This window comes from Ambystoma mexicanum, chromosome 5q (assembly GCF_040938575.1).
Source record: "Ambystoma mexicanum isolate Mex_15411 chromosome 5q, UKY_AmexF1_1, whole genome shotgun sequence".
NCBI classification, from domain to species: Eukaryota; Metazoa; Chordata; class Amphibia; order Caudata; family Ambystomatidae; genus Ambystoma; species Ambystoma mexicanum.
In genome coordinates, this window is record NC_090933.1 from 953963887 (window position 1) to 953987364 (window position 23478).

At 45.1% G+C, this 23478-nt stretch overlaps 1 protein-coding gene across 13 annotated transcripts in view; it reads left to right on the forward strand.

Moving 5' to 3' along the window:
- The window catches only part of RIMS2 (regulating synaptic membrane exocytosis 2), a 2919733-nt gene that overhangs the window by 2630834 nt on the left and 265421 nt on the right, over window positions 1–23478 (forward strand). For 8 of the 13 annotated variants that reach the window (XM_069621474.1, XM_069621475.1, XM_069621476.1 and 5 more), the window contains 2 exons: window positions 11962–12134; window positions 20362–20667. In XM_069621474.1, coding sequence (XP_069477575.1) covers window positions 11962–12134; window positions 20362–20667 — 479 coding nt within the window. The remainder of the gene's footprint in view (window positions 1–11961; window positions 12135–20361; window positions 20668–23478) is intronic. The other 5 variants (XM_069621484.1, XM_069621483.1, XM_069621485.1 and 2 more) reach the window with 1 other exon arrangement.

Here is a 23478-nt window from a genome sequence, read left to right on the forward strand (position 1 = left end):
TGGTGACATGCTGAATCAGAGTATATTGTAACCCGACACCCTTGGGATGCCTCCACAGCCTCAATCAGGACAATGTGTTCTGCAGCCTGGGTAGAATAATGCATAGACAATCTCTTCTGTGCCAATACCTCATAATCTCCATCCACTTGGCGGACCACTGCTGCTCCCGTGTGCCTCTCACCTGTCTCCTGGTCAATGGTCACTGACCCATCAACGAGAAATACTTCCCGCCATCCTCAAGTGCACGTTCCTTGCTTTGGGTATGTCATCCTCTAGGCCCTCATATGTGACATAGTCATGTGGCTGGGTTTACTGTCTTACACCTAACAATGTGAATGGACGGTCTGGATATTATGACCTTATATGCCAAGGCCCTTTGGGTTGACAGTCTGAATTTAGACCTTTCCAAGATTGCAAGTAGTGCGTGTTCTGCGTACAACATCACTGAACACCCCATTGTGATAATAGATTGTTCAATTGCGAAGGCTTCTGCTTCCAGAGCCTGTTCACGATGGAACTGCCCATGCATTACTGAGTGCAGCATGCCACAGTAACAGGCCAAAGGCATGCAACCCATAATGCTTTTTTGTGTCAGTACTGCCGTGATCACCTGTCCTTCTGAGTACAAAAACAAATACAACTCCTGTCCATAGTCATGGGTCGCTAAAACCGGGGAAAGGCCAAAAACGTCCTTGATCTTCTGGAATTTAGTGAGCATCTATTCAGTCCATGTGATGGGGCTTTTTGTCTTTTGAGCCTCTTTGAGTGCATGCAGTAATGGCCTTGTGTATGTGGTGTAATCGAAGATCTAAGCCCTACAATAATTGCACAACCCTAGGAACGTCTGCATGTCTTTTACAGATGCTTGTTCAGGCATTACTTTCTTGTCATCAATGGAAATCACTTGGCCTGAATATAACACTTCCTGTTGTCAGTGGTGCATTTTTTCTCTGTCCACCTTGTACCCTTTGCAAGCAATTTTAACAGCGTGATGGAATCTTCACTGCACTGCTGCTCATTTGCGCTACATACTAATAAATTCTCATCATATTGAATGATGGTACTGGGCACATTTATGTTACCTAAATCTTTGCGGAGTACCCGGTTGAAGATACAGGGGTACTCACAGTACCTCTGCGGGAGCCTTGTAATTTGGTATCACAACCCATGATATGTAAACACAGTGAGGTATTGTGAATCTGGATGTAACGGCATGCAGAAGAATCATTCTTTAGATCAATAACAGTGAAATGGGTCGCTGCTGTGGGTGTATTGCACAGTATTGTTGCTGGGTTCGGGACAACAGGGAACTCAACTTGCTTTATGCTGTTTACGGGGCGTAAATCCTGAATCATTTTTCAACATGATCCCTTTGCTTTCTTGACCGGGCAAATTGCCATTTCGCAGGGGGAGTTTGATGGTACCATAATGCCCTGATGTAACAAAGCTTTGATGGTGTCATGTATTGCCTCATCTGCTTATTTGGACAACGGGTACTGTCGTACTCTGGTCAAGACTGTGCCTGTTTTAAGGCTAATGTGTACAGGTGCTACACTCCATAATAGTTCTACGTCATGGGGATTGCTCGTCCACATGCTGTCGGGCACCTGCACTAACTCGCCTTGGGCAAACTGTGGGACATTCTCTGCTAGCTTCATGGGACATGGGACATTTTGATACTGAATTATTACTTCACACGGGACACACACTGCAAATAATCTCTCTTTCACTGTCCATGTCTTCAAACTATTGACTTTCTGACACCTCCCTCAATGGGTGGGCTGGATCAATGCACAAAAGAGTGCACCATACACTTACCTCTGCATCCCTCCCTATCAACACAATCCTATCCTTTGATATCACAGCCTCCTCCAAATCGAATGCGATCATAGTGCCTGCCACATGCTCTTGGGGCTGAGCTGGCCCGAACAAGAATTCTGATGCTACTCTTCATGATTGTTTGGCTGTACCTGGTACTGCATTGAGCAATACTGTGGCCCCGTACAAAAACCAGTCTGTATACACAGGTACTCCTCTAGTTGGTCCCTCGTTACCCAATGCATGCATAATAAATTAGAGTCAATGGTTGTTAGGCTGTGCTTTCCAGCGCCTCCCTATATTTTTAATTTGTCTGCTTCTTTTGTGTCCTACTTATCAGTGGGGAAGGCTAACAACCTAGGCCTTATAGTAAAGAGTTTGTAAGAAGATTCCCCCATTATCAGCACAACTCATAAATAATCCATGTCATGCAATTTATATATTGTGCAAATTCATGTGTGAATTCTGTTCCATTACATCACAAATTGCACTGGGTTAGTAACATTAACATCCTGACATGTTGGTTTAGTGTGCCACCAACTGTAATAGCCAAAAGGTTTCGCCCGTTTGGCTTTTTCAAGGCGGTTTGTAAATAATGACTCGCCATGGTTACAGGTAGGGAGAGTCAAAACAGTTGGAGAATCAGTGGTTACATACATTGATAGATATTAGTCAATTAAATAAATTAAATAGAAAATGGCTTCATGAATTGATCATTCGCAACCATACAAATTAGGAAAAATAATAGGAAAAATAGTAAATAAGACAAACAGACAAATGAAGAGAAAATCAAAAAAACATGTTAGTATTTTTTGTGCTTTTATATCTACGGATCCTTTGCAAGACATTAGGGATCATTTATCAATATTGTCAAAAATGTTAAACCTTCCTAATAGAAACCGGCAACAGGTTATGGTCATGTGATCACTCAAGTCACTTTGAATGATGACTCAGGTTTTCATTTTTCTTTCAAAGCCCACACGGAGTGGCCTCAAATAATGGCCAGATCCATCTAATCCTTTTTGGGCTCAAAAAGCGTGCCCTGGGCGAAATGAACCATCAGTCCAAAAAATTTCCAAAAAACTTAACTAACATCCATTTAGCAACACATTAGTATTTCAATTCATGCCTACCGGAGCTCCCTCTGAGGTTGTGAGTCAGGGTGATTTAACTACCGGCCAGATGGCTGAGGGCTCTGCGCCTACCAGAGTGTTCTGAGGTTGACGCTTCTGTTTCGGGTTCAAGGCCCAAGACGTATCCTCCCGTGGCTGAGCCAACACATGGCACAGGGTCTTCGCACCCTCCTGCCCAGGGCGTGGCGCAAGGCCCCAAGATGACAGTTAAGCCTGTGCTGGAGCTTGCTAGGCCTGTGACCACTCTTGATCTGAGTCAGGGCCCTCCCATGCTCTTACCCATTGAATGGGCCTTGCAGAACTGTATGGTACAGGCGGCTGACTTCCTCTGAGATACATCTACCCCTCACATCCTTATGGCTACGCGTCTCGCGTCCTTTGGCGCTTCGATCACAAGCAGAGACCCAGCATTTTAGAGGGCCGGCCCTCTCGGGACCCGGCGGCTTGCGAGCACCACTTTTTTGAGCGCTTCATCCTCCTCATGCATTCCCGGAAGATGGAGGTCCTTGAGGACATAGTGAAGGAGTTGATCCTGCAGGTTGTGCCTCCCCGGCCTCCTCCTCTGGGCCCTCTGCCTGTTCCTCCAGCGCTGCCAGTGCCTGTCCCTCCGAGGTCCGGGCCTTTCCGGTTTTCTATACCCCTATGCCTCCTCCTGTACCACCAACGCCTCCCCCTCAACAAGCGTTAGACCTGTCTTCAGGTCCAGACCAAGGGCGGACCCTGCCGGTACCAGTGTCCCAGGGCTTGGACTCGTCTCAGTATATATAAAAGGGGGAGGGGCTATGTCGGCGATGATGACGGCCAGGACGATGAACACTCGGCATCTGTTAAGGCCTTTCATGACTGCCCTCAGGGCCTTGCAGAGTTCTTCGGGGTGCCCGTGCCTAATGAGGCCCCAGGAGTCGGGAGTGCGAGGTTAGAGGTTTTGGACAAGCGCTCCATGATCCGTTCTGGCATTCCTCTCCAGAAAGATGTCCTGCAGGTGGTGAGAAGGATCTGGGAGAAGCCCAGTGCCAACGCCCAGATAACCAAGAAGTTGGACAGCAGGATCAGGCTGACTGATGGGGAGCCGGTCCTCCTGGCCTTCCATCCTCAGCCACGCTCTTCACTCTATTCTAAACCATTGTCTTTGTCGTCTTCCTCCTTGGGAGCCTCCTCCAGTTGTCTGTCCAAAAAGGACAAGGTCCTTCAGTCTTTCAGCAAACTCTTCTTTGCCATATCAGGGCCGCATTTGTGGCAGGCCAATGCCAACACTCTTTTAGCCGCGGCTAACCAGAAGCTGTGGCAGTAGCTCAGGGAGTTTCTGCCTGACCTCCCCCTGAAGAGGCAAGCCTCCCTCAAGGCCAGTCTGGTGGATGACCGCCCCGTGGCACAGGTCCTCATGGAGTCTTCGGTCTCCCAGATGGCCACAGCCAGCAGAGGGCTGTGACTGTAGATCAAGATGAGAAGGACGGCGTGGATGCATGCCACTAAGTTTTCATCTGATATGCAAGAGCGGATCCTAGATCTTCCTTCATCCACTGATGACAAGTTGACAAAGAAGAAGAAATCTGCACAAACCGCCAAGTCCTTGGCCATCCTGACTAAGCCAGGGCAGAAGTCGTTCCCTCAGCCTCAGGGTAGGGCTGACTTCAAACCCCATGCTTTTACCGGCTTTAAGGGGTTTCAGGACCGCGTTACGTGGAAGCCCGACAGGTCGCTGAGAGACAACAAGAGGAAGCAGCAGAGGATGTTGCACTTTATTCCGTTCCCCCTCCTCTGCTCCTGTCTCAGATGCCAAAAAATAGTAACATGATGGTCAGGGAACACGGCTCTCTTACAGGAAAGCTGGGAGCGTTATTTCGAGAGTCCTTAGATCCTTTCTATAGTCTCCACGGGCTTCAGTCTTCCTCTTCCTTTTCCACTACCATCTCCTCCTCTACGTCAGATAGGGTCCCTGGCCCTTTTACGGGAGATCCTTTCTCTTCTGGAGATTCAGGCGGTGGAACCAGTGTCTTATTCATTCAGGAGCTCTGGTTTCGACTCCAGGATTTTTGTGGTACCCAAGAACAACCAGGCTGCCCTGAGGGTAGTCCTGGACCTGTCATTCCTCAACTTGTCTTTACCGCTCGAACCTTCAAGATGACTTCTCCCGCGCACATAGCAGAATCTCTGTGTACAGGGGACTGGATGTGTTCCATAGATCTCAAGGATACGTATCTTCATGTACTCATTTACCAGACGTTTCTGCAGTTCACGATTATGTCATGACACTTCCAGTACACCGTTCTGCCCTTCGGCCTCAATTTGACCCACCCATGTGTTTACTCAACTGATGAATGCAGTGGTGGGTCTCCTCCGACTGGAGGGTCATCACTTCTACCCTTATTTGGACGACTGGCTGGTCAGGGCCAGCTCACCCGAGTGGGCAGTGCACTCTTGCCAACATCTGGCAGGCCTTCTTCAAAAGCTGGGACCTCAGTGTGGTTCTGGCAGCCTTGCAGCGCAAGCCCTTTGAGCCGATGGCCTCGTGTACATCCGGCTGGTGACACTGAAGACCGTTTTATTGGTGGCTCTCACCTCTTTGTGCAGAGTCAGTGAGCTACAGGCATTGTCATCGTGCAAACCCTTCACCAGGTTTCATATCGACAAGGTCATCTTACGCACTCATCCATATTTTCTGCCCAAGATGATCTCTCCATTTCTATTTGAACCAGGAAATCTGCCCGTCCGTGTTCTTCCCGAACCCAAAGTAGGAGGCAGAAAGGGCTCTACATTCCTTGGGCTTCAAAAGAGTCTGTAAGTTCTTTCTTTCACTGTCAAAACCCTTCAGGAAGTCGGAGTCATTGTTCATTACTTTCGGGGGCTCGTCTCCCGGCACCCTGGCTTCAAAAGCTATTACCTCCCGTTGGATCGTCCAGGCCATCTCAGAGGCGTATACGGCCATGGGCAAATCCGTTCCTGAGGGGATTCATGCCCATGCGGTCAGGGCTAAGGCCACGGCCGTTGTGTTTCAGAGGCATGCTTTTTGGGATGTCATCAGCAAGGCGGCTACTTGGGCCACTCCGTCTGTCTTCTGTAAACACTATTCCCTGGATACCAGCTCCAGGCGCAATGCAGAGTTCGGTCAGGCGGAACCTTTTAGCTTCGTCCTAGATATGAGGCAGGTTGTCACAGCTCCACCCTATGGTCTTATTCGGTAGAATCACCCACAAATATGGAGCAAAGTGTAAGGGATGTATGAGTAATTGAAGGTACTCGCTGTAGTGACTAGAGTACTCATAGTCCCCTTTCCTCCATACGTCCCACTCACCTTCCCCCTTGTATGCCAGGGGCTAATATATTAAGTGTAACCAGGTATCTAAGCGTCCAACATGTTAAAAATGGGAACTGAGGTGAGGTGCTAGAGGGCGGGGCCTTGGTGGATGGGGGGTATTCCTAAATTCATTTAAAGGGGAATCTCAATTTATTTACTGCCAAAGGTTCCGGTACCATCCCCATGTTGGGGGACACCCACATGGATGAAGGGAATGGGACTCTGGATTATGAGTACTCTACTCACTATGGTGAGTAACTTCAATGTATGGGTTAATTAACATTAGGTGGCAAGAGGGTTGTGTTGGTGGAAGATGCTGTGTCAAAGAAGGTGATGTGGGTGAGATTGGCAGGATTTGCAGTGCATTGGTGCTGTGCGCCTTTCTGAGCTTGTGTCCTCATAAGTGGGGGAGGGGACTGTGTATGTAGGAGACACATTGTAATGCCTACCTGAAGTTGGAAACGCATGGGTTAGCTGAGGATGCCGCGATGAGGACTCCTAAGGAAGGCTGGATAAATGGAAGAGCAGGTGGCACATGGTTGGCCGGTAGGCTAGAGTAGGCAGGGCGCTTGGGGGACAAAAACACAATGCGACAAATATAAAAAGCAGGACAGTATCAGGAGTGTAACCAGAGAAGAGAGAAGTTACTCAAATAGGAAAGTTTTCAATTTACAATGAAAGCTGGCCAAGTTTCTTTCAATTCTCAGGGCCAGAGGCAGTGAGTTCTAGAGTCTGGCTGAGGCCCCAGTTAAAGATTTATCCCAGCCATTCGCCCGTTTAAAGGCAGGTTGTATCACAAAGGCTTGATTGGACGAGCGAAGGGCTCTCCTTGGAAGGTGGAGAGAGATCATGGTCTTGATGTATGCTGGGCCATGCCCGTAAAGACACCTTTGGACAAGCACAGCAGCTTTAAATTGTATATGTGCCACAATACAGCCAATGAAGAGATCTCCAACTGCTGTGAATGTGATCTCTTTGATTTCCCTTTGATACCTTAGGCATCATTTTGGGTAGCTTGTAGTTTGGCTATGTTTTTCTTGTAAGCGCCCAGGAGTAGGGCTTTGCAATAGTCCAGCAGCGAGAGAACAGTGGTGCGTGCAATGGAAGCGCAGCTGGACTCGGAGAGAAAGCGGTGGATGCCTCTCAGTAGATGAAGATGGTACGAGCAAGATCTAGAGACCTGGCTAACACTGTTGTTGGTGTTCAGAGTGGCATTCAATTAGAAACACAAGGTTTTTACCTTCTCTGTGACTGGTATGATACAGTCTTGAATGACAAAGGACTGGTAATCAGGATGCAAATTCCCTCTAGCATGAAGGAGACCGAAGATCAAGAGCTCAGTCTTGTTGCTGTTTAAACACATCCAGTGATGATTCATCCAGTACTCAATCTGAGTGTTTATGTTTGAGGTGTTCTGAGTCTAGTTCATAGATACCAGATAGTTCCAAGACTATCTGGGTGTCATCAGCATAGTTTGTAAAGAACACCTCGTTTCCACTTAAGCATCGCATTGGGGACGGATGTACAAATCGAACAAGAGGGGGAACATACATGGCCCCTGAGGAACGCTGTGGGTGATCAGCGATGGAGGAGAGGTTGCTTCGCCCCAGCATACTCTAAAAACCCTTTGGTTTAGGATGGACTGGAATGAAATCTTCACAACACTCTCCAGTTCTTCTAAGGTTAGACATGAGGACGTGATCCAGGAGGTCAAACAAGGCCGATAAGTCTAAAAGGACCAGAAGGCCAGATTTACCCCTATCAGCAATGTAAAGCATAAAGGATTGTAGGTCTAAAAGGGCTGTCTCTGTACTATGAGCGGATCTGTAACCCGACTGTCTGGGATGTAGGATTTCTGTCTTTTCGATAAAAGTTTGAAATTGAATGGTTGCAACCTTGTCCAGGATTTTCAGCAGAAAGTTACGGTTTGTAATTGGTCTGAGGTTGCTGGAATCGTTAAGGTTGAGTCCAAGTTTTTCTCAAAAGTGGGGTGACAGTGACTGTAACTTGATTTATGGAGGTACCAATTTCCTTTTGAAGGAAGAGTTGACAAAGTGGTCAAAGAAAGGGGCAATATCTCCTTGTTAGCGAGTACGAGTTTAGGTGGGATCGGATTACCAGAACACGAGGATGGTTGCAGATTGGTCAATATTTGATAATCAAGGGAATAGTGACAGCAGAAAACATAAAGTTAGAGTGCACTACCCTAGCAGGTTGAGTCACGGAGAGAAGATCAGGGGGAGTTTTGAACAGGTCATTCTTGATCCTTTTGCTGGCTTTTGGCACCTTAGTTTCAAAGGCTAATTTAGCCATTGTACAATCTAAGCTTGAGGGGGTAAAGCCAGAGCACAGAGCTTGGCTTGTCGAGGGATTTCAAAATATCAAATTGTTTTTTGGGGTTGTTGTTGGCCTCAACTATTTACTGGTTAAAAAAGTTCTCTTTAGCGTCAAAGATGGAAGATTTATAGATTTATTTCCAAGTCTTTCCATCTGTTCCTGTGAGTTTCAGTTGGTTGCCTAAGCCATATGGCTTTTGCTTTTCTTTTCTCTTTTTTTTCAGTGAGTCTGCAGTAAATCATTTGTGACGGCTTAGGTTGTCCCTAATGCTTTTCGTTTTTAAGGGCGCAAGTGTGTCTATCTGACAGCTAAGTGTGGAATCGGAAGTCGTAGCTAAAGCTTCGGGGAAGTCAGCATTCTGTGTGGAGGCCATATCCATACATTCCTGCAGGTCCGCAGGACCTACTTTGTTGTAATTACGGGAGAATTTTTGCTTTTTGTAGGGGGGTCATGAAAGGAGGTGAGTAAATAAATTACAAAGTGGTCTGACCAAATACAAGGGGAGGTGTTGGTTATCTGAACTGTCGGGTTTCTGGTCACAACCCAGTGGAGGGTGTTGCCCTTCAGTGAGGTTGGAACATTGACAAATGTGTAGTCAAGGTTGTTTAAGCCGGTAACTAAGGCACTGGCTTCTTTATCTTGGCTGTTGTTGAGCCGCCAGTTGAAATTACCCACAAGAAGGGTCGTAAGATTTCCTCGTTAAAGTCTGGCATGTGAGAAGGAGGACGATAGATAACAAATAGGTTAACGCATCTTTGTGCAGTCTGCAGCATTTTTAAATGGATCCGTTCACAGTTCTGAGAAAGGGTGTTGAATCTAGAAAATTCAAAATGTTTTTTAACAGTGACCTCCACCCATCCTACCTGACCCTGGGAGCAGTGTTGGCAGATGATAGAATACCCTTCTGGACCGGCTATGGAGATCACTGCTCCACTAGTATCAGTTATCCATGTTTCGGTGAGGCAGAACATTTCTAGATCTGAATCAAGAATGTAGTCGTGAATGTCAACTGCATGTTTATTGAGCGACCGAGTGTTCAACAGTGCACATTTGAAGGGTTCTGTGGAAAGTGGGGCTTCTGCTTTTGAAACAGCACTAAGAGACAGTGCAGGAGATTTGATTTGAGGAGATGCTTGGCATGACAAGACTCTGCTAGTAAGTTTGGGGGACTTTGTTGGGGGTGGGGCTCCCAGAGAGCCTTTGGCATTGGTGCTCGAAGGCCCCCCTACAGCAATGGTGGTAGCAAGTAGTTCCAAAGGGCCAAAAGTGCCAATGGGTATGGGGGGGCAGGCCTGGGAGAGGACCACTATGTCACCCTGAATGTTCGCTCCTGTGTTACAGGCTGCGATCGCAGGAATGAGAGGAGCGTTTGATGGGCTAGACGGGGCGCAACAGTTATGTTTGGTTTGAACATCGCATTTTCCTTGTAGATAGTTATCGACTAATCTTAGGCATCTAGCCTTCGGAGCAGCCAGAACAGGTTCAGTGCATTTCAGTGGCCCATATCCGGGTAAGGGTGGTATGTACCCGGAGTGAATGCGGTTTGCAGAGAGGATCTGTTACAGTGGGCCAACAGGAAGATAGCTGGTTCTCATGTCGTGGTCTGGTGCGGACTGGCTTGACCGGTGTCCAGTCAACTGGTCGAAAAAAAACTGGTCGACTGCAATTTGGTCGATGCAATTTGGTCGAAAACCAAATGGTCGAATTTTTTTTTTTATTTATATATTTATTTTTCGGGTTTTCGTTTAGTAAAAAAGGGGTTTTTAGAGAAAAAAAGGGGGTTGGGGGGGGACCCCCCCAAAAAAAAAAAAAAATGGGTTAAAATAAAAAAAAAAAAAATTCGACCATTTGGTTTTCGACCAAATTGGTTCGACCATTTGTCTGGTCGACCAATTTTTTTCGACCAAATGTCTGGCAACCGCTTGACCCCTGAAGCACCAGTGCAGAAGCGCCTGACGTTTCTATTTCTTTTTGTGTGATGCTGGGAGTTGTAGTTCCTTGTGTCCCCAAGAAAATACACACTCAACGAAATCACGAAGGCAAGCTAAATGAGAGTGCTTTGTCTCTGCGTGACAAAGTATGCAAATAAATTAAGTTTCCTGATGTTCCTCTGCGTGGCAGCATAGGAACATTTATATGCTGCAAAAACGCGTGTCAAACTGACGGAATTCAATGCACAAACAGAAGGGATGGAAGGATAGCGCACAACGAGAGCCCAGTACAGTGGAACTGAAAGTAGTTGGCAGAACAAAACCCAGGACTAACAGCCCAGGAAGTGTAGCGATGGCAAAGGTGGCAGTAAGCCTGGGAGCTCTTACTTTTTGCTAGATACACCGGCGAACATCACATTTGAGAATAAAGAGCTATACCCTGTACATTTCACGATACGTAAATACGAGCAATTAATAATAGAGGTGATTCTACCTTCCACAGGTTAGAGACAGCATTCTCAGTATCTCTGTGATAATACACAACACGACATAGGGTTAAGCACCCAAGCACCTGAAACAACAAACAAATACACTTGCTAGTCATTCCCTGCAAAACAGCCACACAGGTAATGCTGCTTAGGGAACAAAGCACACTCCCAATTGTTGATAAATAATTATCATGTTCGGTCTTGGCTTGTGTTGTCCGTAGCAGCAGCAAACCTGTTGCATAATACAAAGAAGTGTAGTGAATTCCCCCGTTGCATCTCCCGTAAACATGTCTTCTGCATGGAGGCGCTTTGTAAGCTGCGTACACCGTATCTAGCTGTGCATTTAACTCTCTTACCATTGGGATCCCATGAGACCTGATCAGTGCCTCGTCTTCACCCCTTGGGTCTTTTTTGGCACAGGATTGCCTCTAGCAATAGCTAAATGCCACTTACATATAAATGCATAATGGGTCCCAAAAACAAGAGTCTTTCAAGACAATGGAAAACCTGCAGCTACAGTTCTATTCGAAATGTAGTTCCTTGACACATTTCAGCATAGGATAGTTGTTTAAACGGATGCAGGGCTGGGTGATAGTCAAGTAGCAAGTGTGCTCGAAAATGTCTGTTACTCATTTATGTCTGTGAAAAGGAGACGATGCAATCTTCCACGCTCTGGGTCATACTTCAGCAAACCAGCAGTTTAGTAAGTTTAGCAGATGACTATTAACTGTTAACAAATGATGTATAATACTTTATTTTGTATTCCTGATTACATTAAGGATTGTGTCAGGTTTGAAATGAAAAATCAAAATGTGTTTAATTCTTCATTTTTCCTGTTGTCTTTACATCTTTCATTGTGGTTTCTCTATACATTAAAATGTTCAACTCTGACAATCCCTGCTAGGCCATGCTTCCTACACAAGTCTATGCTTTAAAAATGTGTTTTTGATTTTTTGTAGTACCGGTCTGGACGGGAGTTACAGCGAGGTTCAGATAATGTTTCCAACAAGTCTTCAGACAGCGATGTGAGTGATGTGTCGGCTGTATCAAGGACAAGCAGTGCTTCGCGTTTTAGCAGTACCAGCTATATGTCTGTGCAGTCCGAGCGGCCTAGAGGGAACCGGAAAATTAGGTGAGTACTAGTTCGAAATGCAAACTTTTTTTTAACTATTACATAGATGTAGGTATTTATTTTAGTCTGATTTTGGTCGGTTGGAATCCTGCTTCATATGAAATAAATACAATTTTTGTATTTGGATTTTATATTTTTGTGCTCTCCTAAAATGTTAGATACTATACAACACAAATAGAAAAGTTACCATGTCTATATTAGGGAACCTCAGGAGACAGCACAAAGTGCGATTTTAAAAGGTGCTTGTTTGGAATATTTCTCTGATCTGATATTTTACTAGTGTCTTCTATGCTTGTGCCCGACCTTTACTCCTGTATACAAAATAATATTGATACCCCACTCGTGGAGAGGGCAGTAGCTCCCACATCCAGCAAGGAAGAGGACCCTGCAGGCCCAGATAGAGAGGAGCACGCCGCATCTGAGCGGAAACCTGACCCCCTGTGACAGCAGTCACTTGCTGTGGCCACATCCTGCCCTGCCTGGGCACCCTACTGCCTCCCTGACGTCCATGGGCCCTGATTTCGCCCCTAAACCGCACGCGCCGAAATCCTACATCCACAAAATGTCGGGCGCGATGCGGGATGAGAACGAGGCTGAGACGTCTCCACGTTGCTAGTCAACGTGTGTTCGTGCTTCTATCTCAACACGAACATCCGCTGGCACGCGGAAGAGCCGGCGGCCATCCGAAGGCCTCTTGAAGGGATGGTCTAGTAAAAATTTTTATTTAAAAAATAGATAGGCCACATAAAAAAAAAATACCAGCATCCTCTGTTTTAAAACTTCCTATGTAAAATTTTGAGCTATTCAAGCTCAAAATTCGAAAAAGCAAGCACAGGGGCGCAGCCATTTTGTGAAATGGAGGCCCTCCTGTGCTGGCTTTTGCTTTTGCGGCACTAATGAAGGAAAAGCCAGCCAGCTGTAGTAAACAAAGTCTACCGCTGGGTGGCTTTCCCTTCATTAGTGCCGGGACTCGGAGGACGCGGACCGGAGACCAGAGCAGGAAAGCTGCAGCTGAATCTCGGTAAGTGCTATTTATTTTTTTTACAAAAAATAAGCACTAGCTGCGTTTTTTTTCTAAGTTTTCCGGGCTGGAGGAGCCCGGAAAACATAGAAATAAAACCGCAGCTTTAAAAACGTTGTATTTATGTTTGCGGTCGCTTTTGAAGCGACCGCAAACATCAATACAACGTTATTGTGTTGGAAAACGCTGCGGTTTTTCTTTCCAAGTTTCTCAGGCTCCTCCGGCTCGGAGGAGCCTGAGAAACTTGGAAAGAAAAACCGCAGCGTTTTCCAACACAACCGCGTGTGTTTCTGCCTGCTGTGGCTATCACTTTGGGTCTCCGGTGCTCCCGTGGGGAGCCCGAGAGCCCCAAATGGTAAAGCAGATTCAGGCAGACACAACGCGGTTGTGTTGGAAAACGCTGCGGTTTTTCTTTCCAAGTTTCTCAGGCTCCTCCGAGCAGCGTTTTCCAACACAATAACGTTGTATTTATGTTTGTGGTCGCTTCAAAAGCGACCGCAAACATAAATACAACATTTTTAAAGCTGCGGTTTTATTTCTAATTTTTCCGGGCTCCTCCAGCCTGCTCTGGTCTCCGGTCCGCGTCCTCCGAGTCCCGGCACTAATGAAGGGAAAGCCACCCAGCGGTAGACTTTGTTTACTACAGCTGGCTGGCTTTTCCTTCATTAGTGCCGCAAAAGCCAGCACAGGAGGGCCTCCATTTCACAAAATGGCTGCGCCCCTGTGCTTGCTTTTTCGAATTTTGAGCTTGAATAGCTCAAAAGTTTACATAGGAAGTTTTAAAACGGAGGATGCTAGTATTTTCTTTTTATGTGGCCTATCTATTTTTTAAATAAAATGTTTTACTAGACCATCCCTTTAAGGCCATTCGTACCTGTTTGCCTCTGTTTGCGCTTGGTTGCGTTTGGTTGCGCTCTCCGATTCCCCAAACTCCCCACTGATGCTAAAATATGGGACAAGACCATCCTGCGTCTCTTCATCTGGACCCACAGCAAACAGGATGTATCTGTAAGTAATTGTTATCCAGGCCTTACACCACGTCGCCCACTCTTTGTTCATGACTGTTGGTCCCTATGCCCTCGCATGATGATACTATCACCTCATATTGTGCCATACCTCCTTGCCTCAACTATATAGCCCATATGATAACGACACAGCCATAGCCTCATCCTTATTAATTGAGTGGAACGTGCCCCTTGCCTCCCATGGCTCCCCAAAACCCCCGAACATTGCGCATTAGTCTGCTATTTGCCACTGTACCTCAGCAACTACAGCACTCTATCAGGACTCTATGTACCCTAAGGCACCTGCTACTACCTGGACCTGGACTTATTAACATTATTATCTACATAGTCCTCTTGTGCCCGGCCATGTGATTCTTGCACTCGGCCCCTCTCTGGCCCCTCTATGCCTCACACTTGTTTGTTCCATTTAGCCCCTTTGTGCCCCCCACTTGATTGCTGTATCTAGCCCGTTCGTGCCCCACATTTGATTGCTGCATTTAGCCCATTCGTATCTGTGCCTTTGATTGCTGCATCTAGCCTATCTGTGCCCCACATGTGATTATTGCATTTAGCCCATTCGTGCCCCACATTTGATTGCTGTATTTAGCCTATCTGTGCCTCTGATTGCTGCATCTAGCCTATATGTGCCCCACATTTGATTGTTGCATTTAGCCCATTCGTGCCCTACCATCTGAATACTGCATTTAGCCCTTTCTGCCTCACATTTAATCGCTGTATTTAGCCCATTTGTGCCCCACATTTCATTGCTGTATTTAGCCTATCTGTGCCTTTGATTGCTACATTTAGCCTATCTGTGCCCCACATTTGAATGCTGCATTTAGCCTATTTGTGCCCTGCCAGCTGAATACTGCATCTCGCCCTTAGTGCCTCACATTTGATTGCTGTATTTAGCCCATTCGTGCCCCACATTTGATTGCTGCATTTAGCCTATTTGTGCCTCACATTGGTTTGCTGCATTTAGCCTATCTGTGCCTCACATTTGATCATTGCATTTAGCCTATTTGTGCATCACACCAGATTGCTGCATCCAGCCCACTCGTGCACCTGAGCACATGCCTACATGCCCTACAACCATTACCGATACACCATGAGCATCTTCACATTCTGCCTCTGGGCCCTCACCCATCTACTGCTCCTATGATGACAAAACAGAGTTAATCATTCTGGGCAATCACTCCAATTTCAAAAAGGTAGGCCAGAACTATTCTGTATTTGAGATCGATGGGAATACTATTAAGGTTGCAAGGGAAGTGAAGACTCTTGGCTTCCACCTAGATGCCACCCTCTCCTTCAACAAACAGGTAAACGCATTGGCCTCGGCCTGTGCTTACACATGTAAGCTTCTCAGAGCATGTAAACACTTTATCTCAAATGACAACAGCATGATTCTAGCTAGAGCTCTTGCTCTATCTAGACTTGATTACTGCAATGCCTTATGCATCGGGGGCCAACAAACACACCATACACAGAACTCAAATTTTACAAAATATCGCCCTTGGAGCAGCCTCTCTCTAGACGAGCACACATCTCTAAGATGAGGCGCAACAACAACTGGTTATCTACCCAAGATAAAATACTACTGAAAGTAGCCTCCCTCACTCACAAAGCCCTCAACAACATGGCTCCTCCCTACCTAACTGATCGATTTGTAGAAAGAAGATCCTCCAGACACACAAGAATCTCCAATGCCAACACACTGATCATTCCCAGATTTAAACCCACCAAGACTGGAGGTTCCAGCTTCCCTGTCCGGGCGGCCCAAGTCTGGAACTCATTGCCCCACACTATTCGTCAGGAGAAATCCTACCCGAAATTCAGATCCAACTACATCAACCATCGAAACAACTGGTCAGCTAAACTAGCATCACCTACCCCCACCATCCTGTTGATATACAACCTGCAAACTGTCTAAATATCCTGTATATAACTTACTGTACCATTGACACAATCTGTATATATTATTAATTATATGTGTAACTATGTAACTATGTAATTATGTAACGACGTAACCTATGCCTCGCATATCCTGTACTGCTGCGCCCTATTACCTTCGGGTCTGGTGCACATTATAAATGAATAAAACAAACAAACAAACAATATTGAAAATGCATGTATTTTCAGTTACTTGCCAGCTGTTCTGGAAACAATGTGATACTGTTAAACTGCTTAACTGAAGCCATCTTAATTATTATCAGTCTCAAAAAATAATGTGTTGAAGAATTTTGATTTCTTAAAGCTAGCTAGAATTGGTTTGCTCAGAAAATATAATGCTCGCTCTTGCTTCGGGAATAGCACTACTGTATGTTCGGAACCTTTTATCTAACTTGCTGATTCTTTGTGTGAAACAATATCAATAATTCATATGATATTAAATGTATGGTGCAGAGGAGGCAGTAAAACAATATTTTCAATAATGGGCTTAGGATAATTTTTGCTGGTTTTGTGTTAACAACGGGAGAATCGTATGTGCACTGCTCACTAACAATTTGAAGAGGATACCTAGATTAAGCAAAATAACATAACACAATCAGTAGAAGAGCAACGTACAGTCGCACCATTTGTGGTTGCTTCTTTACAAAGAACACATATTAAAAAGTGCAATAATCATTAAACTAACACACACCGTGTAGCACCACAGGATGAGAGTAAAGGAATGGGACATCGGATATTTAAAGGTCTGACTTTCAAATGCATTTTTCAAAGATGAGTGAGAACATCAGAAAGGCGTCTTTGGATGCCGAGACCATATTAATAAATACCCCTTGAACATCCTTTAAGGATTTAAAATAAATCTTCAGCTGCAGACAAAATCTTGTGGCACAGTACTTTCATCACCTGCAACATTCACCTACGATTCCCTTTTCAAACCAGATTTAAGTTGGACACTAGCTATGTACACTGGCATTTGTCTTGTAAACTTACCATAGCAAGTTAGGCACATGGAGAACCAAGTGGCCTACACCATCCTGTCTTCAAAGAAGGAAACCCCACCAAAACGGAGCCAAGCATACTGTTTTATACTCAAGATTTAGTGATAAAACTCTGGATTGTGAGGTCAAGTCACATAGGTATTTTTCCATTAATGTGTTCCCTTGGGCACACACTAAAGGAGATACTGTATAGACGTGCTCTTTTACAAATTGTGACGATTCTGGACAATTCATCTCTTCTCTGCAGAGGGGAACCACTTCCTGTGAGTCTAGGGAGGTGAGCCCACTCCTCACGACCCTCCCTTGTGGTCTGAACAAGTGCGACCTCAACAGAAGTGACTCCACTCTCATGGACAAAGACTCCTAGCCCAATGAGGACCTCCCTGTACGGACTACATTGTCTGCCTCTATGGGACTGGAAATAACTGTTTGTTCTCAGATTTTAACTACCAACAATCCTCATTCCACCCTGTTGGCCTCAGGTAATGCTGGGTGTCATTTGAAGGACACCATAAAGGAAGAAGGACACACCTTTGATTGTGAGGAAGTACCTACACACCATAAGGTAAATGAAGAGACCAGAGGAGTTGTGTGCAACTCCAACAAAGGGAGGAGAATACATGGTACACAGAGGTGAGCCTCTCTTAACACGTCCTGCAGGGGCACATCTACAAGCAGCTGCAAAGCCAATGGTGGCGTAGCAGGAGCAAGACCCGCAAGCTGCAGGCTGCGAAGCAGGTACGCTGACCTAGCAAGAGGCTCCGGCCAGGAAAGGAGCCTAAACCGGCTGGTGGCACGACCCTTAGAGCACAGTGGTGAGCTGGGCTCCCAGAAACCAGAGTCCAGAAGAAAGCAAAGAGACTGAGTCTCCTAGCTCCACACGGAGAGTGCCGGTGCTAGTGAGACGAGAGTGAACATGGAGGGGAACACACCCACCCTGAGGATGCCAGCGAGGGGTAGTAAACTGTGGAGTCAAAGACTGCCAAAGCCGATCCCGATACGAGAAGCTGGGAAACCGTAACAGGAACAAGACCCAGGTAATCTGGAATGAGAGAGATGTGAATATCCACATAAAGGCTGGAGACTTTGCTATGAGCGGAAAGGCTGAATGAGTAGAACGGGCATGCGGCCCAATGTAAAGAGAGTGAAAGAAATATGAACACTGTCTATGAAGGCTGGGGAAGCCGTTTACAATATCAGAAAGCGAGATCATTATTTGGGCACACGTCCTGTAAACAAGGGAGTAAAAGGAATATGGGCCTCATCACGAGTGGGGCGGTATCCCAGCTGGGATACGGCCCAACTTTATTAGCGTTAGCGCCCATCCGTCTAGCGGTATTACCGCCGGATCATGGCGTGAGCGCTGACGGTTAGTCCCCATTCCCCATTGGGGAATTTTCAATACAATTACTGCACGATAATACCACTGGCTGTATTTCTGCTGAGTCCTCTAGGACTCCATGGGAATGGGGACTTACAGAATTCCGCCTCTGGAATTCCCAGGTCACTGGGGTCGTAATGCCCCGGTGATTCAGGGAATCACAGAGGCGGAATGGTAATACGGGTCCGGCGGTAGCCTGCCGGTTTTTCTCGCACGGTTACCGCCAGACTTGTAATGAGGCCCTATGTCTCCGCCGCTTCCCACACTTATGCAACATTTTCTTAACGGAAACAAAACACTAATTTGGTCGTGGGGGTCCAAAGTTGATATCCTTCAAAAGTTCCTCATCATTACAATTTCTATTAGTTGTATCTGTGATACTGAAATGTTTTTGAATATCCTAATTAGTTTCTATAATTAAACGTTATAAAGTTTTCCTAATGGGTGACAATTCACAGGTGTTCATTGCTTGCAGATAGCTATGTTCTTCTGTCTTTGTCTTATTGAATATACTATGTTTATATTGTGAAATGGGTCAAAGAAAAGCCGTGAAGACCTTTTTTTGTTTCATTATAGTTGCTTTATGCAGCAGGTAATACATTGTTCATATATAAGATATTTAAAAATGGTCAGAGCACTTTTGTTATGTTAATTAGCTTGTATACTGTGCACCTCACTACATCACTGTGCGTGTACATTAACTGACTGATAAACAAATGTCATGATGGGACTACCAATAGTTTTTGTATGTGCAATACATCTTGCTTCTAGATTGTATTTGGAATCCACGTGGTTTACCTTAAAGTCTCCTCTAGGGCACATTAGCTCCCAAAACATTATAAGATTTACTGTCAAGTACCAAATGGTGGTGAAAATATTACGGTGTAAGTACACATGTGGAACGTGTTCTACCTGCGAGACCTGGCATTGTTTAATCTCTGTTACCAAGTCTAAGGGATATTGGCGCCACAATAGGTTTAGACCACTCTTTTAATTTTGGTTAATAAGTGGTGCATAAGTGCTACTTCTAAATGGAAACTATTGCATTTGAGTACAGCTAGAAAGGAGATGTCCTGCTTGTGAGGAGGGGCACAGAGTGTATGGTTGCTGTTTGGTTGTTTCCTTGACCATTAGCTGCCCATGGCCATGCTTAACCCATATGGCCATTCCCACCCACTACCTGTCCCTCTCCACCCCAAACATATGTGGCATCCCTTTGAGCTAGATCTATCATGCAGTAACATCAAACCTACCAGTGCTATTGCTAAGCATTCTGCTGGGAGTTAATGGCTTAATTGCCATTGCAAATGTGTGACTGGCGTAAAATAAATGTCTTGACCAAGTGTGCCTTCAGCCACTTGATTTATATGACAAGACACTGCCATCATATGCCCAGGTAATTACACCGTTTTCCAAAAGCTATTGCCAGGTAGTTCCCTTATGGTAGTGCCTGGCAAATTCCTATCCCATCCCTAAAGAAAAGCCAAAATAGTTGGGTGTGCCAATGGATGTTTAAAGTGTGTCTTGGGTAATACTTGTTAGAGTTCACGGTCATCTAGAGCAATATGAAGTTTCAACTGGCAGCACCCAGCAGCAGGTTCTCTCCATACAGTCAGTGCTCCACCTTTGACTGTGCCTAAGGATCTCACAACTGATGTTATCCTTCAAGGAGCGACATTAATGACTGACTCGCAGTGCAGAAATCTCTTTCAATCTCAGTGGGCTGTGATGAAAAATTGCCAAGAAGAATGCTACTTGTACCGCTCTGTTTATTAATGTTCTTTTTTAACTTATCGTTGTTTCCTTTCTTTTTTTAACCTTCGTTTTCTTTCTTTCTGTTTGCATGCTTTCCTTCTTTTGTTGTCATCAGAATGCCCAGGGAGAGAACTGAAAAAGTAGCAGGTGGGAAGGAAAGGGGCGTTTTACCAGAGGAGGAAGAGGTGGGGGTGGGGGAGCAACTGGAGAAAGAGGAGGTTCACGAAGAGTTGAAGCAAGACCAGGCCAATGTAAAAGGGGACAGTGAAGGGCATGATATCCCAGAGAACTGTGATAAGGAGGAAACGAAAGTATTGGGAGATGAAGGATGCACACATGATGAGAAAGATGAGGAGGCCAAAGAGAAAAGGAGGAGGAGCAAAGAGGATTTGCAAAGAAGATTCTCAGAAACCGATGTCAGGTAAAATATATTTCTTTTAATAGTTAGTGTCGAAATACACTTGATTTCTCAGATAAGAACTTACTTGAAAAGCACTGAAACTAATTATTTTAGTGGAATCAGTTGTTCGGTGCAATCAAGCATCAATTCCCAAAAATGAATACTTTTGTAATTTTGGAAATACAATAGTCTTCATAAATACAGAGAGTTCTTATCAGTGAAATCTTCCGTAGTCCCCTGTATGTGCTGTTACTGATCCTGAAGGCTTTTTCCTGAGTGTTATCTATTCTAGTCCCCTTCTCCCATGCAATTGCTCCTGTATTACAGAGTACCGTGCTGTGCGTGTATTCTCAATCCTTCACTAGTGCAACCTTCACAAACCGCTCTGCAGTTCAAAATTAGTGGCCATAGACGTTTGGTTTCCATTTTTTGTTTGTTTCAGATCAGAGGTGTTCTTAATTCCTGATTCTGTTGCCTCTTTTCTCGGAATTCCATTTGCAAAGCTGTGACCTGAACCTTGGTGTGCATATTCATGTAACAGTGCTGTATGAATATTGATGCCATTGATAAGGCGTGGTTTGGCAGGCGGCCCTGCAGTAGTTAATTTCTCATGGATCTCTGCAGCTGCCTATCATCCATTTTGGACAGTGCCACTAGAAAGTCTTGAAACAATGGGAACCTACAAATAATATTTCTTAGTGGGGAATAATAACAAGTCTTATTCATATAACTTTGAATGCTCTGCTTGTATTGAATATGCAGGTTTCACTTCGCTTGTTTCTATGAAGATTTTGAGATGCCTTCCTTGTTCTGTAGTAGATTTGGAACTGGGGTATGGGTCATGGGGGCACTTTGAAAGGAGTACTCGGTCAGCAGGGGAAAATGCAATTAGCAACAAGAGTTACAGCTAAGAGGGGGACTGGCCAGCTCTTGCATATATTCTAACCGAGAACCAGTCTTTGAAGTCCTGCTTACAACTAGATGCTTGGGGGCTCTCTAATTCCAAGTCAGTAATCCTTCTGCGGGGGAGCCCGTGAAGGCAGGGCACTTGAGACATATGATAAATTGTTATGGAGCATGTTTGAGGTTTGTGTAGTTTTGCAGTAGTGGTGCCAACCCGCAAGTAAACAAAATAGAGCATTATTTAGAGATTAGACACCCTGAGGAAACTATGCAAAGTTCACTTGCACAACTATTTAAATACCAAATGAAACCTTTAAATGAAAGGCTCAAAATGATTAAAGAAAAGCAGAACTGTCCCCTTAACATGGATACATGACAACATGTTATGGGTGTATGAAAACCTTGTGATAGCATGTAGGTTATGTTTATATATCTCGTCCAGTGAGAGAGCGCCCACACTGTTCAACAAGTTACCCCCATCACATCAGAAAAGTATCCACAGAAATTGCGCCACTAGTAGCCAGAAAAAACAGATGAAGCAGTCCCATTCTGAAGGAAGTAGATCATACTCTAGAAATAATTTTCCACACACTCCATAATCCCCTCAATCTAATGTTCATCAGACACTTGCTTAGGAACCTTTATTTATTGGCATTCGGTATTACACCATACGTGCAGAGTAGACTACGTCAACGCATTTAGTGATAGGTTTTAACCACATTCAGAACATATTTCCACAATTGCAGTTGCTCAGAACTCTCAAAACTGGCTTTAAACAGCCATTAAAAATAATTTATAGATGATTCTGAGAGTCTGGTTTATCAGAGGATGTCATCACAGCTAATTCTAGCAACCTTCAGAATTATATTGTTCCATAGGGAGATGCACTACAGGTGGCGAGGACAGATTCTAAAACAATATCAAGGCAGTTCCCCACAACGATATTTATAGTGGGACTGATTGGTGCAGTACAGAGGACGCTGGTGCCTTCTTCAAGTGTCCTAAATTAGTTCCCTGTCTAATTCTTTGCAGCAGCACATTCCGCATCGTGGGAACCCTATGAGAAATCAGGTCTACAACTGTATTGATTTTTTTTGTTGGATTTGTAGGTCTGCAGAAGTCTGAGTGATGCTTATCTGAAGATGATAGGGCTAATTTGTCATTTATTTCAGACCTGTGCCACAATAGGCATTGTGTTTGACTTGGAGGACCTTGAAGTCCACTCTGTTTTACTTTAGAGATTTCAGGCTGGTAAGACATGATTATTTTTTTTTAGGTTGGTAATCATGAGGGACACCCCCTTTGGATGAGCTGTAGCTGTTTAATAGCTTTCTTACATGTGCTTGCTTAGCTCCTGTTGCAGTAATCTAATCGAGAATTGGCACATCATTACCTCTACTTTGTGGCAGAAGTCAAGAAGGGATAGAATCTTCCTTAGCATGTGGAGCTAGAAATAGGCCAATTTGTTCACTGAGTCTATCTGGGGGACTAATATTAGTTTTGTGTCAAAAATGACTGCAAGAACGTTAGTTTTTTTGGTGAATGCTGGTGAGGCCCTCCAAGCAGGATGGCCACAGAAAGGGGATATTCTGTTGATTGGATTTCCAATACAGTAAGCTTTCAGTTTTGGCCACATTGAGGCAGAGACTGCTGTTGATCGTCCAGTCTTGGATCTTCCTTAAGTGCTGGGTTACGGTAGCTATGGTGATACAAATGCTGTCCAGGCACATTCCTACATGAATATTGGGACTCCTGCCCGCCTACTCTCTGGCCATGCTCCTTGAGCCCCCTCACCTCGCCCTCGTGTGATTCTTAAAACTTGGGTGTCATCTTTGACTCCTTTCTCTTCTTCTCATCTCACATTGCTGACCTTGCCAAGAAGGCCCATTTACAGCTTCACCTCCTCAGAGGCTTTCTCCCATTCCTCAC